The sequence below is a fragment of the Castor canadensis genome, chromosome 9, assembly GCF_047511655.1.
Source record: "Castor canadensis chromosome 9, mCasCan1.hap1v2, whole genome shotgun sequence".
Taxonomy (NCBI): domain Eukaryota; kingdom Metazoa; phylum Chordata; class Mammalia; order Rodentia; family Castoridae; genus Castor; species Castor canadensis.
In genome coordinates, this window is record NC_133394.1 from 14,849,313 (window position 1) to 14,867,487 (window position 18,175).

The window sequence follows — 18,175 nt, forward strand, 5'->3', positions numbered from 1 at the left end:
ATGTAGAATATACCTTCTGGGGAACCCGAGCAGCTGGCCTAAGTGAAAAGTTCACACAGGGCATGGAGGACACAGAGCATCTGACTGAGATTTGAATGGATATTGTCACAGATTTCTTTTTTTTACTGAATCTTCTAAGACTATTCTCTAAGCTTTATGCAATAAATTTATGTCAGCTTTCAAATAAGAAAAAAATAACATCTTAATTCATTTAGATTAAAACAAAACAGTTTATGAAATTTCCAGTTCATTCAATTCAATACATTTATTATTATTATTATTATTTTACTTTTAGAGATAGGGTCTCACTATGTCACACAGGCTGACCTTCAAACTCCTGGGCTCAAATGATCCTCCTGCCTGAGCCTCCTGAGCAGCCGGGCAGCAGAAGTGCCACCATGCCCAGCTTGGTCTTTTCTAAAGGTCTGTTTTCCTAAGTGAGGCTAAAGCAGTCTGTCCTGTTATAAATTCCCAATCTATGAGCCTTCCTTTAGGTCTACCACCAGCATCATCACTAATTGTGTTTACCATTTGTAGCAGAGACTTGTCTAGACACTTTGTACACATTATCCCCCTCACTTATTCCTCACAAGGATTTTAAAATAAATACTACTATTATTCTCATTTTAATGAAAACCAAAGTTAAAAGAGAAGGTAAGTAACTTGCCCATAAACTTTTTTTCCAGCATCCAAGATCAAGGACTTACTCACCTGGGCCTCCTCTAGCCTCTCTATCTTGTGTTTCCCTACCACCAGTAGAAGGCACAGGTGGAGTCTTTCCCTATTCTCCTCCATGCCCTTTCAGGTATAAAGAAGAGGAATTCTCCCTACCTGTAGATATAAAACCTTAAGGTACATATTAATACATGTTTCCTACATAAGAGTATCAAGAAAAAAAAAAAAACAGCAAAAGCCAATAGGCCTGCCTTCAAAGAGATTCAATACACAAATGCAGATAACTAACAGAAAATTAATACTGCTACTTTCTAAAGATATATCATACCTTTTTCATCGCAACTCACAAGCTCTGGCATGTGCTCATAATGCCATTATCTCAATATGACCCTGAGGTAGGAGTTTGCAGCTCCCTCAAGTGAACATTCTAGTGTGTACTCGGAAATTGGTAAGGGGAAGGGGGAACAAAGTAAGCTGAGAAGAGCTTTCTTTAAAAGAGGTAAGCCAAGTGTATACACTTTCAATTTTAATATTCCAAGGTACGAACCGTATGCTTACTATATTTAGCACACAGACATTGCAAGTGTGACCCTTCTCATGATACAATAGAACAGTGCTATCATCTTGAACTTCCTTCAGGACCAATTTGTTTGTGTGTTTATGTTAGGCTTTTGTGTTTGTTTGGTCGGTTTGTTTGTTTTGAGACAGGGTCTCACTATGTAGCCCAGGTTGGCCTATAACTGGAAATTCTCAGCCTCTGGAGTGCTGGGGTTACAGGTATACACACCACGCCAGGTCTTAATGACCGCTTTTAGCACATATTTTCTCTGTTTTAAAGGGTTCTCCCTCATCTGTAGCTTTAAGCCCAAACTCCTCAGCCCAGCAGCCCAGGCCTTCACTGAGTTGACCCAAAAGGAACTTTTAATCTTTGTCTCCGATGAATGCCTCATACTTTAGCTATCTACGTTGGACAAACACAACCCTTGTTAACCATTTATCCTTTAATTCAGCACACCACTCATTTGACAAACTGCATGTCACCCCATTTAGGTTGTCTCCTACTAGCTATATTATATATCATATCCTATGTATCCAACTAGGTTAGGAGTCCCTTCTCCACAGGAAACTGAGTTAGCATAGCCCTACTTTTTAAGTGCCCTACACATAGCAGATACTCAGTAATTATGGTTCATGTGACACACACAGTTACATTGTTGCTCTAAAGTGATATCATCTTATTTATGTGCATTGCACACTTTTTGGTGAAATTTTATGCTGATTCTCTCAGACTCAATCTGGCCAAAATGGAACTGGATCTCTCCCTTTACTCCTAAACTGTTTCTTCTCAATTACGTAAATGATAATGGCATTTACCTTATAGCTCATACCTAAAATTTAGAAGTCACTCCTGGTGACTTCCTGCCTATCCTCACTCTACAAGCTTTCCACCCAGGAGTCCTGAGAACTCTAGCATTAAAAATCTGTCCTGCACATACTCATTTCTCCCTATTCATCCATTTAGCATCAACAATGGCCTCCCAGCTTTATCTCAGCTCCCTCTACTATCTACTCTCCACACTGCTGCCAGATTTTATTCTAGTCCCTCCAGCAGCTTCCTATGGCACTCAGAATAAAATCTGAAAGCTTCACCCCGGCTGACAAGGCTCTGTGTAACTGGCTCCTACCCACCAGTCCACCTCCAAAACATCTTTCCTCCACACCACCAGGATGGTTGCTTTACTGACCGTGTAACATGTTGGGCTTGTTTCTGCCTTAGAGCCTTCGGACATTGTTTCCTTTGCCTCGAACATTCTTCCTCAGAGCTCTTCAGTTTAATTACCAACCTGCCCACTCAATCACTTTTATGATTACTTTTTACACATCATTTATCCTCATCTTGCTCACCTATTTACTTGTTTCTTGATAATCGCACCGAGTCACCCAACCTGCAAAGTAAACTGGCGCAACGCCATTCCCTCACTGTTGTTTCTCCAAAACCTGCAGTAATTTCTGGCACATTGTCAGGCTCAATAGGTGACTTGAATAAATAAATGATGCTGTGGGTGGAATAAATTGATGTCTCCAATATCATGAAGTATGTAGTCAAAAGTACAATTATTCTCATTTCACAGACGGAGAACTGAGGTTCAAAACTATTAACTAACTTGGCTGAAAGTCATATAGCATGTAAAGGATAGGGTCAGCATTCAGTCTTTGGGCTCTAAATTCAGTGTTTTACCTATTATGCCATCATGGTGAATTGTGGTTAGTTTTGAACCAATGCAATTCAATTTTTAAATTGTTAAATTCTTTTCATTAAATATGACCGTGTGTGTGTGTGTGTGTGTGTGTGTGTGTGTGTGTGTTACTAGAGCGTAAACCCAAGATCCCAGGCTTGCTAGGCAAGTGTTCTACCACCTGAGCTACACCTCCAGTCCTTCTGTTCAAATTATATTAAGGTAGGGTCCCATTAGCTTTGTCAGAGTTGGTCTTGAACTCTTCATCTTCCCACATAGACATGAAACACCATGCCTAGCACATGGTAACATTTGTAATAAAGGAAAAGATTCTAATAAAATCTACTATTAATTCAACTATTATTTCAAATATAAAACAAACAAGAGAAAAAGCAAAAATCGGTCCCACATATATAATTTTATACGCTATTAAAATACATATTATGCTCAGTCATTTCCTGTATACATTTGGTAAGATACCTTTTGGCAAAGTTAAAGTAATCCTTGACAACCTACATTCATATGCACACAGATCTTAAATCCTCCAGTCCCTTCTAATTTTCCTCCAAGACTACTCTTTAAATTCCCATTAAAGTGTCCATCCCAGAATCTTAAGTAAGGGGGTGTATTTTAAAATTCTGTTAAACAATCCTTTAATGAAACTCTGTTGTTTTAAAGAATAAACTTAAATGTTTTATTTCCTTTTAAGATAGTTTACATAGGCCTGTATACAGTTGCCATAGAAACAATGACATTACTAGCTATGTCCCATTAAAATACACCCTTCAAAAGATTTAAACATAATAGAAGGGAGGAACTTGTTCAAAGAACACTGTATGTATCTACGGCATTGTCACGATGAAACCCCTCTTGAACTATTAATGAATGCTAATTAAAAAATAGTTTAAAAAAAGGTTTAAACATACCCTTTTAAAAGCCACTCATTGATGGACGTGATTGATAATAGCTGAAGAAAGAGCCATATCGTTGCTGGGAAGAATGCAAGTGTAAAGATCTGAATAAAAAGGTGCAGTTTTAGATGCACCAAAGCACTGGTCAGCTCCTGGGAAAATGAAGGACACAAAATAAAGGTGAGAAAACTATTTCTGAAATGAGATTTCTCCTGACATAACAAAAAATGTCATACGAGCTCTTTTTTGCTTTTGAGTTATTTCATAGTTAAAAATCCTTGACTAATAAGCTTATGCATAACAGATAGACTTTAAGAGAAAAAAGGTACCATATGATGATTATGAAGTATTTTATATAAAATTTCTGAAATATGTAGTATGCCCTAATAATTCACGTTTGTAAAATTCTGGACCAGGTAAGATAAACTTACTATCTTTACAGTAGTATAGATTTGAAGATTATTGCACTATAAATAAACATATATGTTTACCTACATAAAAAATGAACCTTTTAAAAATATCTTAGCAGTACTTACCACATTTTAATGAGCATATCTACCCATACTCTGCTAACAGGAAAGGAAACTGGCACAACCTATGGAGAACTATCTGGCAACTCACTTCTTCATTTAAGAAATACTTACTGAATGGGGACAGGGGGATGGCTCAGCAGTAGAGCACTTGCCTAGCATACATAAGGCCTTGGGTTCAATCCTCAGCACCACAAAATAAATAAAGCAATACTGAAGACTTGGTACCATGTCCTAGGTACATGGAATGTCTATAATTTAAACTGCATGTGTCATTTGACCTAGCAATTCCACTTCAAGCAATTTACCCTTCACATATGTGCCCCTGTGTGGGAAATGACATATTTTTAAGTTACCATTTGCAACTTGTTTGTAATAGCAAAACCTTGAAAATTAGCTAAAAGTCCATTAATACAGAATGAATAAAATATATCATATATATTTTATATATGATAAAAATATCATATTTGATATGATAAATATATCATATTTATGATATGCATACTTTATATGCATCCATAAAGTAGCACACTCATTGGCAAATAAAAAGAAAAGGGATTCTTTATGAATTGATATGAAACAGCCTACATTATATTTTTAAGTAAATAAGGTAAGGGTTCCAAACAATATAAAATAGTACAATTTGTAGTGGGTGAGAAACACATGTACATGCTTTGGATTAAAAAAAAAAACCTCTGGAATGACACATAGAAACTTACAATTGATTGTCTGCAAAGAGAAGAAACAGTTATGTGGCAGAAAGGTGAAAGGAAGACTTCTGAACTATATTAATAAATCATATGGTCATCAAACAAAAAAAATGGGCTGGGCATGATGTCACATACCTATAATCCCAGCACTTGGGAGGCTGGGAGAAGTATCTCAAATTAAATTACATGAAAAATTATTATACAATGTTACATGGGAAAAAAGGAGGATCAGGTTATGTGTATGTGTACATGTCTGCAAATGTATATGCATGTATACACGATTTGATTTTTTTGAAATACTTTACAAAATGTTCTATACGTAAAACACATTTAAGGAAAAAAAGGACTAAAAAAAAAATCTTATGAATGTTAATAGCAGTCATTTTTACCCTTTCTGATCTTTCTCTAATGAGTTAAAATCAGAAAAAAAGTTAATAAAATTTAGTAAGAAAATACTAGCTGACCTAACAAATAACAATTAGAAACAACTGAGGACACATACACCAGAATACTGATACAGTAAAGAACCCAGCCAATGAGTCACAATGGCCAGTCATCTTGGGCACCGGGGTCTCTTAACAGGGAAGTACTAGACATGGTTTCTAATAAAGATTTTTAAGACTGTGACCAAAAACCAGTGCTGTGTGCTTTCCATGTCTCTAACAACCACAAAGATAGAAGGTGACACTGGGGGTTGAAGGGGGAAAGCAAGTAAACCCTATAATAATCCAAAATAGTATTCAATACATTCCCATGTACAACGTAGGGCCATAAATTTAAATACTCCATCATGAATTATTGAAAAGTTGACTCTGATGACATTCTGTTTATTCATATGTAATACAAGTCAAATTCCATTAAAATAAACTTAGGATATTCCACATAGTGTACTGATTATGCTGATCTCACTGACAGCATCAAGAACTGCTTAAAATTAGGACTCTGACTGGGTTGTAGAAATATTTTCACTACATACCAATTTCCCTTCCAGCCCTTATTTGACCTTTATCTGATTCCTTTTCTGAGAGTCAGCCTCATAGCTCTGGGCTTGAAACAGGCAGAATGAGCCTAAAGTTTAGAATTTGCTATATTTACTTTTCAGCTAGCGGGATTTAAAAATCCTAATCGCTTTAAGAAAACAATGAAAAACCTGCCTATTCTGCCCTACCGGGAACCCTTTTTCAGGTCCTGAGCCCCTGGTCATTTTCGCTTCTATCCCCAGCACCATGCCCAGGACCTTGCAGCAACAGACACTTACTATGTATTTATTTAAATGAACTGGCCCTGCCACAGTTTGTTATGACAAATCCTTTGAAACTGTAGACTTGAAGTTAGCTAAATAAAAAATAAATTTAAAATGTGGCCTTTCTTCAATATTGCAAAATTTCAGAAACCTTTTCAACAGGTATTTCAAAAACTAGAGATCAATAGCCATAAAAGTGAAGATGTAGCATTGCATTAGCATAGTATATAATTTTATAAATTAGCAAGGTAAGTTTTAGAATACGTATCATTACATCAATGTATGATTACGACATGAAAAATGTTCAAAATAAATCACACTTGAGTGAGACCAACACAAATGCTTCCAAATAAATTCAAGTGAATAATAACGTACTGAGTGCTTCTTGTGTAAAACTGTAGGACCTAATAAGATACACAAATTGTAGTCCCAGTTGAAATTTAGGATTAGTAACTAGGACATAAATAACAAAACTACTTCCTCCTAGTCCATAACTGGTTGTCCTGGAAAGCAGCAGGGCTTAGGAATTGTCTAGTATTATACAGTGATGCAGAGATGCAGTCTAGCACATTTTAAGTTAAATGGCTGTCGACAATGACTTAATGTTGTTCTGCTTTGAAAAGGGTCTTTGATGGAGGAAATGGCTTTGATGCTACTTAGACACCACACCTCAGTAAATCACAGGATCAAGGACTCTCATCATTAGATCCAAATTAGCTGGATGACTCTAAAGGTTTCCTAGGTGCTTGCTGAAGTTGGCCCTTAGAGAAATGTTTATAGCGGTGACATTCTTCCTTCTTCAACTCTTGCAAAGTTGACTGTTTTACAGAATAGCATTAAGTAAGAAGCTAAGTAGAAAGAGACATCAAGTCTGGCCAGGTTTCCCATGGCATAAGTAACAGCTGTAGCATTAGGCAGCCACCAGGGGACATAGTTAGAGCAATGTTCCAAATAGAAGACTTGGGTTAGGCGCTCCACAAAGAGCATTGGCAAGGCCAGCTGGAAAACCTTCAAGTCAGATCAGTCCAGCACCACAGTGTGGCAAATATCCTTCTGTATCACTGTGACCCACATTTGAGAATCAATACTAGAATTCAGCTGTTTCCTGTAATAACGGCTCCTTCATATCAACAATATTTACAAAACTGGAATTGCCGTATTTAGGAAACCCCCTCCTGTGTCAGTTATTTTCAGAACAGCAATTAATCAGAATATTTAGATGTGTTGAGCTACAACTTATCAGTTGTAAACACTACACACCGATTGTATGTATATCAAAAATACTCCATGAAAAGATTTATATTAACCTGTTACAGAATGTACAAATATAGTAAAATCATATTTTTCCATGTTGTTAATAGGGTGGTCTTTGAGCATGTTAAAATAACTTATTGTCATTTCTTCAAAAACAAATAAGTATTTTCTCATCTTTTTATTCTTCCATTATAAGTCAAAAGAGAATAATAAATCCTACTCATTACCCTTTAAAACATAAAAATGTCTGGATTTCTTTACTTCTAAGAGGATCCCATGTTCAGAGAGATCAGGGTCAGCAAATAACATCATCCATATGCATGATAGCTCACGACTTGGTATGAAAAATGCCAATATTTCTCTCAAAATAACTACCAATATACTAGGGAAGAATACACTCTCTTAAAATAAAATTTAAGTTAAAGTTGACATCACAAACATTAGTTGATCAATATGAGTCCTGGGAAAAATATTAATTTGCAAAAATTATACAAACCAAACTAAACCTCAAAGTGCCAAGTACAGGCATCACTGTCATTTTCACCACAATTTGAGGAAGATATAAAGCAGACGTTTTAGTTCAATTACCATATTTAAAACATATGCGTTCTTACAATTTTTATGTTTTTATGTATCGGTTAAAATAAATTCAATTTTAAAAAGAAAAATAGTTTTTTAATTCCTGGATTACCAGATTATCTTAACTTTTCCAAGTTAGGAGGTGAGATATATTATCTTATTATAGTCTTACTTTCTATTTCCTTGATTATATCTCTTCTTTAGGATATTAATTATACCACTTTCTTCATTAAAACGGACTACTCATGAAAAAAAAGAAAAAAAAGGACATACTCATTCTAACCCCATCCTTAGGGACCATGCTATTGAACTATTAAGTTTCTGTATGTAGAAACAAAACGCCAAGTCCTTTGCTGAAGTCCAAGTTATCTCCTGTCATAGTGAAGCCGTAATACTATAGCTACAAATGACTTTACAAAAGGAACCTGAAATGTCAAAACACTAAGTACAAATTAAATTCTCTGCTTTTTCGTGTGCCACACTAATGACAGTACCTCTGTTTTTAATGATAGTCCACTGTTAAAGAATATTGTTGCAACAGCAATGTAGGACACAGTTATTTCTGGCTTCAGTGGCCCTAAAAAGAGAGAAATGAGTTATCATTAGATTAGAATTTGCAATGAATAACTTGGTAAGAAAGATTCTAATGGAGGAGAGCAATGACACATTAACAATTAGTGTTGTGACCTACTGTCCAGACACATTATGGCTGCCTTACTCCAGACAGATTTTGAGGGCCAGCACTATGGCTGTCTGATTCATCCCATTATCTTCAGATCAGAAGAGCAAGAACTCACAGGAAAACAAGTAAACAGCAGTCTTCAGTTTAGATTCTAAGCATATCTACCACAGTATGGCTGGGTGAACAGTCAAAATACCCCTAAACTCAAAGTCAAGAAGCAAATGGAGAAGTGCCCTTCTCTAATTTAGCAAATAGTGCTTTACTTCTTATTGTATTCATGTATGCATTCAGTTCTGCCCAAGAATATTGATTTTATCTATATGTACTAAGCACTTACTATGTGAATAAGACATTGTACAGAATACTAATATATTGCTATGATTATAATTATTAAGTTGTGCTTGGCCCTGAAGACACTGTGGTAAACCAGACAGACCTGGCCCTTGCCCTCCAGAAAATCCTCTCTGGAGTTAGGCTGGCATCCTGTACTTGTATTAATGCTATGAGGACAACAGAAAACACTGATACTTAAATCATCATTTGTGACTTGTACATAGCTTGAAGACCTAATATGCTAACAAACTTGGTGGGCAGAATATGCCACTGGCATCTCTGGGTGGAGATCAGGACTTCTGTAAAACATCCTGGGAGGCATAAAACAGCCTCTTCAACAACGAGTTCTCATGTCCAAAATGTCAGAAGAGCCTAGGCTGAAAAAACCTAATATATACCAACATTTTCAATATGAGACCATCTCATACTTGAAATTCCATTCAGTCTTCTTATACTGGCTTGAGTAGTGTCTCCCTGAAATGCATGCCCACCCAGAACCTGTGAATGTGACCTTATTTGGAAACAGGATCACTGAAAATATAATCAAGTTAAAATAAGGTCTTATTGGATTAGGGTATTTGCTAATCCAATGACTTGTGTGTTTGCTGGTGGTGATGATTTTACAGTATTTGGGGATCAAACTCAGGCCATTATACATGCTTGGCAAGTGCTCTACCACTGAGCTATGCCTTAAGTCCCAATGACTCTTATTCTTATAAGATAGAAATTTGTATGCAGACATAAATACACAGTGAAGACAGTCATGAGAAGACAGAAGGAGCTATAATATCACAAGCCAAGGAATGCCAAGGATAGCTGCAACTGCCCCAAACTAGAAGAAGCCAAAGAAGCTACTTCCCCAGAGCCTTTGGAGAACAACACTTTGACTCTGGACTTCTGATCTCCTGAACTTCAAAAGAATAAATTCCTGCTGTTCTAATCCACCTGGTTTGTGGTAATTTATTGCTTACATTACTTTTTGCTTGATTTGTTGCTTCAAAGCAAAACAACAAGGCTATAATCACAGCTCCTCCATCCTCCAAAACACTACTCAATAAATGGACAGAAGACCAAGCTGAGAAAAAAAAAAATCACCATTCATTCATTCAACAAATATTAAACACCTACTGTGTCATAGGCATTTTGGTACCACATTGATTAAAAGAAACAAAGATGATCTCAGACATTGCAATAAGTTATTTTATATACTCGACATTAACAGAAATAATTTTACTGAAAACTGAGAGAAGGGAGCAAAAGGGACAAGGCAAGCATGAAAGGTGTCACACTTCAGGGCAGTAAAGGCTGTTCATAAACTTTTTAAAAGAGGTACAGTTTTTGTAATTGTAAGTGAAACTGTCTCAGCAGTTCACAGACATAATAGTTCTTTTTAAATTTTTTTTTTTGCAGGGAGGTTTGAACTCAGGCCCTCATGTTTGCTAAGCAGGTGCTCTACCACTTGAGCCCCAGACAGCTAAGGAGGATAATGGAGGAGCAAATTTCAAAATGAAGGAACATGACTTGTTTTGGAAGTGATGACTCCTACCTTGCTTTTTGAAACATTTTATTTTGATTTGCTGGTTAGTTGTTGTTTTTTTTTTTTTTTTTTTTTTGGTGGGATGAGGGTTTGAACACAGGACTTTGCACTTTCAAAGCAGCAGTCTGCCACTTGAGCTACACCTCCAGTCCATTCTGCCCTGGTTATTTTGTAGATGGAGTCTCAAGAACTATTAGCCTGGCTGGCCTTGAATGGAGCTCCTCCCGATCTCAGCCTCCCAAGTAACTAGAATTACAAGTGTGAGTCGCCCTTGCCCAGCCCTCTGCTTTTTATGAGACCTTACTTGATTGTTCGTTGTGGTTCTAGCCACAGTGGTGCCTCCAGAAGTTCTGTATAGGAAGGGTCAGAGTTCACAATACAGATGCAAATGAGAGCTAGGAGACAAGCCCAAAGACACATCTCCACAGCCAGCATGTGGTATTTACTCAGTTTGCATGTTCCTTTGGGGTAGCTAAGTACCCACCTTAGTAGGCTAAGGCTACATTTTGTTGTTGTTTTGGCAGTGCTGGGAATCTAATCCAGGGCTTTGCACACAAGCATTCTACTACTGGCCTAGCCAAAATAACTTTCCATTATAAAACACGTGAAAAATGCTCACATCCCTGGCCATGAGGGAAATGCAAATCAAAACCACATTAAGATTCCACTTCACTCCTGTTAGAATAGCTATCCTCAAAAACACCACCACCATCAACTGTTGGGGAGGATGCAGGGAAAAAGGAACCGTCATACACTGCTGGTGGGAATGTACATTATGACAACTACTGTGGAAAACAGTACAGAGGCGCCTCAAAAACTGCCATATGACCCGGCAATCCCACTCCTAGGGATACACCCAAAGGAATGCGACTCAGGTTATTACAAAGACACCTGGACACCCATGTTTACTGCAGCACTATTCACAATAGCCAAGCTATGAAAGCAGCCAAGACGCCCCACTACTGATGAATAGATCAAGAAAATGTGGTATTTATATACAATGGAATTTTAATCAGCCACAAAGAAAAATGAAATTTTGTCAGTCTCAGGTAAATGGGTGGAACTGGAAAACATCATCTTAAGTGAACTTAGCCAGGCTCAGAAGGTCAAAACGTGTATGTTCTTTCTCATATGTGGAATAGACCTAATACAAATACAGCAATATTATGAAACACTGGTCACACTAAGGGGAGGTCACTTATGGGAGGAGTGGGGTAAAAGAAGGAAACTAAGAAGTTGAATATGGTTGATGTACTCTCTATACAAGAATGAATATAGAAATCTTAAACAGGCTGAAACCACCATAAGAAAGGGACTAAGTCAGAATGAAAAAAATTAGAGGAGATAAACCAACTGGGGTTATAATACATATATAAATGGAAATATCACAAGGAAACTCCAGCTACCTTTACCTCAAACAAGAAAAATGCCACTTTTTTCTTTTCTCTTTTTTCTTCCACAAAATCGGAGACCAGGAGGGCAGAACAGGTCCTATGGAGAGTGGGGAAGGGTTCCAGTGTGCGGGTGGGGGGGGGGGGGAGGTGACGGGGAAAGGGAGTAGGAGGATGAATAAGGTGCAAAAAATGTTTATACATGTATGCAAATGCAAAAGTGATACCTGTTGAAACCATCAGCAATGGGGGTGGTAATACAGAGCCATGGAGGGGATAAATCCAAGTATGATATATATGATACACTTTAAGAACCTTTGTAAATACCACAATGTACCCCCACCCAGCCCAACAATAAAGAGGGGGAAAAAAGCTAATTCTTCCTACAGTCCACACACACATACTAAAACACAGAACTATTAACTAATTGGCAACTGGCATAATTCAGTGGAAAAATCCCAGACTTTTAATGTTTAAATAATTCTAATCCATGAAAGGCCATGGTTAGGACACTCCAGCGCTATGGACAACATACCTGTAAGGGGGAAGAGGAATTAATTTTGATTTAAAGAAACCCAAGACCCCTCTGAGACACACTCAGCTGAAAGGCAACAGATGGCCCCAGTGGTGAAGGTGGAACTAGAAGTCACCCAGAGCAGAAATAAAAACTTGGCAAATATTTACACAGAGGAGAGAGTTGAATCTAAGATATAAAAATTATAGTTAGCCCTTTCTCAAGCTAATAATTATATCCTCAAGGTCAACAAAATTACCAAATTTGGATCTTAAGATAGTTACAAAGCTCAAATTGACAATATGTTTTTACTTATCCTTTAAACAAAATTCAAAAATATTTATCAACAAAAACAGAATGGGATAACACAATCAAAAGAGAAAAATGAAAAAAGGAAACAACTTTTGGGTTCTAAAACCCATGCTTTTCTGAAAAAGTCTCCCTATGTAACCCAGGCTGGCCTTGAGCTCACAGTCCTCCTGCTTCTGCCTCCCAAGGCTGGGATTGCAGATATGAACCACCAAACTAACCCTAAAACACATGCTTTTTATTGCTAATATTTTTCTTTATTTCTTTTCTTTTCTTTTCTTTTTTTTTTTTTTTGGCGGTACTATGGTTTGAACTCCTCACACTTGTTAGGCAAGCAATCTACCACTTGAGCCACACCTCCAGTTCTCTAAAGCCTATGCTTTTGAGTGGGAAAAAAAGAGAAAGTGTTTTGTAATATGTAAGAATGCAAGGAACTGTTACCATTTCGCAAAAGGCACTCATTACCAAAGTAAATTTCATTTTCAAAGATGATCTCAAATAGCCTAAAGGTATTCGTGGGAATACACTTAAGCTTATAGCATGTTTCTAGTTGTGTTTTTCTAATGGAAAAACAAGTTTCCTTTTTAGGATTAGTGGCTTACCAACAGCAATAATTCAAGACACAGGTAGACATAACAAACTTCCTCTTTACTTCCAAAGTAGCAAACTTTTCTGTTCCCAAGAAGGAATACCACCATGTTGAACTTCCCAAAACTCTAATGTACCTAATATCTCAAGGTTTGCCTGGGTCACATTAGAACAGATTAGCAACACTTCAGAATCTGCATATTTACATCTATGATAGCTCTTTATTTTCAACCTTCTACATATTTTTAAAGGAAATATAACTGAGTGAAAAGAACAGTGAACTAAAAATTAAGTATCATACTTCTTTCCATTTTGGTGAAAGCTATCCAACTCCTTCAATTTTATAATTTCTACATCTATCAATTTTCTGCCATAATAACTCACCAACTGACTGCAAAGATTTTTTTAAGGGAAATCTGACTATATATAAATGTCTAAGTGTAGAAGTCGTACACTTAAAAATAAGCTTGTTGGGGCTGGAGGGTGTGGTTTAGGGATAGAGCACATGGTAAAAGCGCTTGAAGCTCTGGGTTCAATACCCAGCACCAGGAAAAAAATAAAACTTGAGTATAGTTATTACAATATTAATCCAGGTAAAGTTGAAGTGAGCATCTTAACAACAAATTGAAAACTATGAACATTTTCCTATTTAAAAGAATGTCTAGGAAAGTGTTCGGCTATAAATCGTCCAGTTAATCACTAAAAGATACAATACAGAAGAGGTGCCTGAGACCATCTAAAAGCAGGACATGACAGAAACATTTTCAGCAGCCATTTTTCTCCTTGTTCCTTGATTGTGTTGTCCTGTTGTGGGGGGGGGAGGTGTTTAGGTGTTTCAAAGTATTACTTGGTACTGTTTGGAGGTTTATTTTTATCTAAGAGGTTTTACGGCTGGGACAATGAATTAAAAGCTCCACAGAAGTTTTTCATACTTCTGTCATATGCCTGACATCCTGCATAGGGTATCCCAATTATTTAACTTTGTTTTTAGGAAAATTAACTTTTACACATAGACAGCTATGAAAGAAATCACATGAATATGTCATTTTTTAATATCAGCTGATTGTGCCCTGCCTCTTTAGGCTAAAATTAGAATATGGAGAATGACTTTATTCCTTTCTTTATAATGTCTATTTTTAATGATTTTTGCCAGGACCATTATTATGAATTTTCTCATTGGTATGAAAAAAGGGGGAGCACTGGGTTCTAATCTTTCCTCTTCCCTAAACTAACTTAACCTCTGGTGAGTCACCTGGCCTCAGGCCTTAGTAACTTCAACCATATAAGAATCATGCTGGGGTTTTGGGGTGTAGCTCAATGGCAGAGCTTGTGCTTAGCATGGACAAGGCCCTGTGTTCAATCCCCAGCACCCAAACAAAAATAAACAGATAAAGCAGCATGCTGTTTTAAATACTTTGTTATGTTCCCTCCAGCTCTTAACATTCTACTTCTATTCTTTCATAATTATGCAAAAAATTAACTATCTTATATTTATGTCATCAGGACTAGTGAAAGTGGGAAACAATATTTCTAAAATATAATAATATGCCAACCTTTCAATGAGCAGATTCCAAGAGAACAAGTAAGATTACAGAATCTATCTCATCAGGGCCCCTTTGAGGAAGTCAGGGGAAAATGATTCACCATTCAGCAACCTACCCGCCCATGGAGTATTCAGGGAACATAAGGTAAAAGATATTTTGCCATCCTAACCCCTACAGATTGAAACTTAAAGCTCACACATCACCTGAAATTGCATCTCAAAACTGAGCAAATAGAGACCCAACACCAGAAGCTGCAACTAGTGGAGGGTGCATGGCAGATCACCACAAAGGCACAGTTAGCTCCAGGTATTCAGTCAGCTCCAGGGACAGGGGATCCTCATTTGACAGAACCTGAAAGCCAATCTTCACAAGAGTTTCCCAAAAGCTCACAGAAAGGCTGGGTCAAAAAAAGAAATTGGTACCTTCAGAGGAAGAAACCACAAGGAATAGCAGGTTTACTCTCACAGTTACCTATGATACACATTTTGCACTAAGTTGAATACAGGAGAAAAAAAGCTTTCATGTCCACATTTTAAATGATTCCAGAAGTTACTGCTTAATGGAGGCGTTGGGGACCAAGGGGAAAAAGAGCCACACTCTCCTGAGAGATTTCATTCATTTCCATCATGTTGTAACAAAAAAAAGGCATAAAACAATTATCATCCTGGGCACTTCCTACTATAAAAGGATTGTGCGTGGGGAGGTGAAAGCAAGAATGATCATGAGTTCAAGGCCAGTCCTGGCAAAGTTAGGAGAGCCTATTTCCAAAAAAAAAAAAAGGGTGAGGCCCAAGTGGTAGAGCTCCCCAACCCACCCCCCCCAAAAAAAGATTGTGTTCCTTCGTCCTTATTTGCTCCCATTTACAACTTAGATATTAAATCTCTCAGTAAGCCTGGAAACTCACAAACAATATCAAACAGGTAAGTGAAAAAGAAGCTCAATTAAAGCCTGAGAAAAGTAGGACAAGGTTGTCTGGAGGCTGGAGGGGGCTCATAAAGAGCTAAATGCTATTTCCAGTGATCCTACCAGAGTCCACAGACCACATTACAAAGCTGCCACTATTCTGAGACTGCAGTTCTCAGAGATTGGGTTTTTAGCCCCCCTAGAACCAATGTGTATTTTGGCAAGGATACACATAGTCTCACACTGCCTGCGTCTGTTGGACAGACGGCTAGTGAATCCCAGAGCACACGGAAGTACCGTCCTGCAATGAAAGAGTGCGACGTGTCAGTCGCTTGGGAGTTTCTGGAGTGGCAGTAAATCCTCCTCCCAACATGCGGGCCACAGACCTAAGTTGGGGACCGGGTGTCCCTTTTTCTTTTTCCCCTAGACTTTTTTTTTTTTTTTCTTTTTTTAACATGTGGAGTGGGAGGAGTCTGAAATAGACTTGATAATGAGGTCCACTCCTAGACAGACAGGGAAGTCCTGGCAACCGAGTCCCTCGGGATCGGACGCTACTAGGCAGGCAAGAGGACCAAGTTTCACTCAATGGACCCTGGACCCTCCCTCCCTCCCTCCCTCCCTCCCTCCCTCCCTCCCTGACACCAAGGACGACTCCTGGTAGTGGGCGTGGAAGGCAACGAGCGCCCCAACTTCTCTGCTCCCTTCCTGATTACAAGTCCCCTTTAGGTTTAGCAAATTAGAAAACCAACAAAAGGGCCAAGAGACACGCCGGGCTGGCCAGTGTCCAGAAAAGTCCCCGCTCCCTTCCAAGCCCCCGAGAGGCGGCACTTACCCCCGTTCACGCCGAAGGACGGCTCCAGCTTGGCCCCGACGATGGCCACCACTATTCCAACCATGAACCATTCTTTCCTCATTCTCTCCAGCAGCCTCATGTCTGTTAGGGTGGGTGCGTCTTGTTTGTTTGTTTGCCTTTTCTTCTTTTCAAGCTGCGCTCCCTCAACCCCCGGGGCTTCTCCACACTTTCCTCGATCCCTCCAGACATGCAGCAGAGCAAGTCAAATTGCCACTTGTAAACTAAAGACCTGAGGGCTGCTCCGGCGCCTCGGAGGAAGGCTGGGAGTAGTAGTATCCAGTGACGGGAAAGTCTCACTGAGCGCCGCCATCACTACCACGCACCCCCTAATAGCCGCGCACTCGCTGCATAACCGCTCCGGCCGCGGGCTCCCAAGAGAAGACGATCTGAAACGGAGACGCGCCAGAGTAGCCCGCGCGAACGACCGGAAAAGGGCGTATGATCACCGGGAAGGACTAACGGAACCTGCTGCCTTCCGCACCTACCAAAGCTTCGGAATGACAGGAGCCGGGGAGCGTCGTGAGACGCCCCAGCCACCACGTTTCTTCGGGGGTCTTCCTATGACAAACCTTTCGGCCTAGCCGCCCGCACACTTATCGCGCCCAAACACTAGACCCTCCCTGCTGCACTGCCATGGGCCCGTGGGAAGGTCCTGTGTGACGGTGGAACGGGGATTCTCTGTTGGAGCTGTGCGAGCGGGAGTGAAGGGTTTTTTTGAGGCGCGCTTCGTTGGAGCATTACGACGTCTCCAGGACGCCGGCGTCGACATTGCGCGGGTGGGGGAGGGAAGACCACTCGCTGTCCGCGTTCCCGGTGGAGTCGCCGACCGTCCGCGCGGGAAAACGTCCCTAACCGGGAGCGTCAGCCCGGGTGGTAGGTTGAAAACTGATGACCGGGAGGACGCTCGAGTTGACTGCCTCCCCAAGACGGCGGGCGGGGCCTCTCCGGGTCGGTCACCGGCGGTGGACGCTGCACCTGTATCGCCTACCCGGCCAACCCCCGCCCCCGGGATCGGGAGGATGGCGAGAGTGGGACGTGTTCTGGGGGGAGGGGGAGAGGTGCTCCAGGCTCGTCCCCACCAAAGCAGTACGACACCTCTGCGGACAGGGACAGGGGCTCCATAGCTGAAGGGGTGAGGGCCCAGTCTGAGGGTGGGGGCTTTAGGGTCTTTGTGACCAGTGACACTGATACTTTCATGATTGGATTCCTACACCCTGCAGAAGTTCAAGAAGGACAATCAGTGCGACAGTCTGAAGTCACCAGGCATCTGCCACTTGAATGGTTAACTGTGGAACTTATGGTTTGGACAGAAAGGACAGTTGGACGATGCCAGATTTTAATTCTGACTTCATCCAAAGCTTGAAAGAGACTCATGTAATTTT

At 39.5% G+C, this 18,175-nt stretch overlaps 1 protein-coding gene across 9 annotated transcripts in view; it reads right to left on the reverse strand.

Moving 5' to 3' along the window:
• Positions 1-17,133, reverse strand: part of Slc10a7 (solute carrier family 10 member 7) — a 241,641-nt gene extending 224,508 nt beyond the window's left edge. For 3 of the 9 annotated variants that reach the window (XM_074041244.1, XM_020172460.2, XM_074041245.1), the window contains exons 1-3: positions 16,773-17,130; positions 8,634-8,716; positions 3,839-3,975 (exon numbers count right to left, since the gene is read on the reverse strand). In XM_074041244.1, coding sequence (XP_073897345.1) covers positions 3,839-3,975; positions 8,634-8,716; positions 16,773-16,872 — 320 coding nt within the window. In that variant the 5' untranslated portion in view covers positions 16,873-17,130. Of the gene's footprint in view, positions 1-3,838; positions 3,976-8,633; positions 8,717-16,772 lie in introns of all 9 variants that reach the window. The other 6 variants (XM_074041243.1, XM_074041242.1, XM_074041246.1 and 3 more) reach the window with 5 other exon arrangements.
• Positions 17,134-18,175: the final 1,042 nt, after the last annotated feature.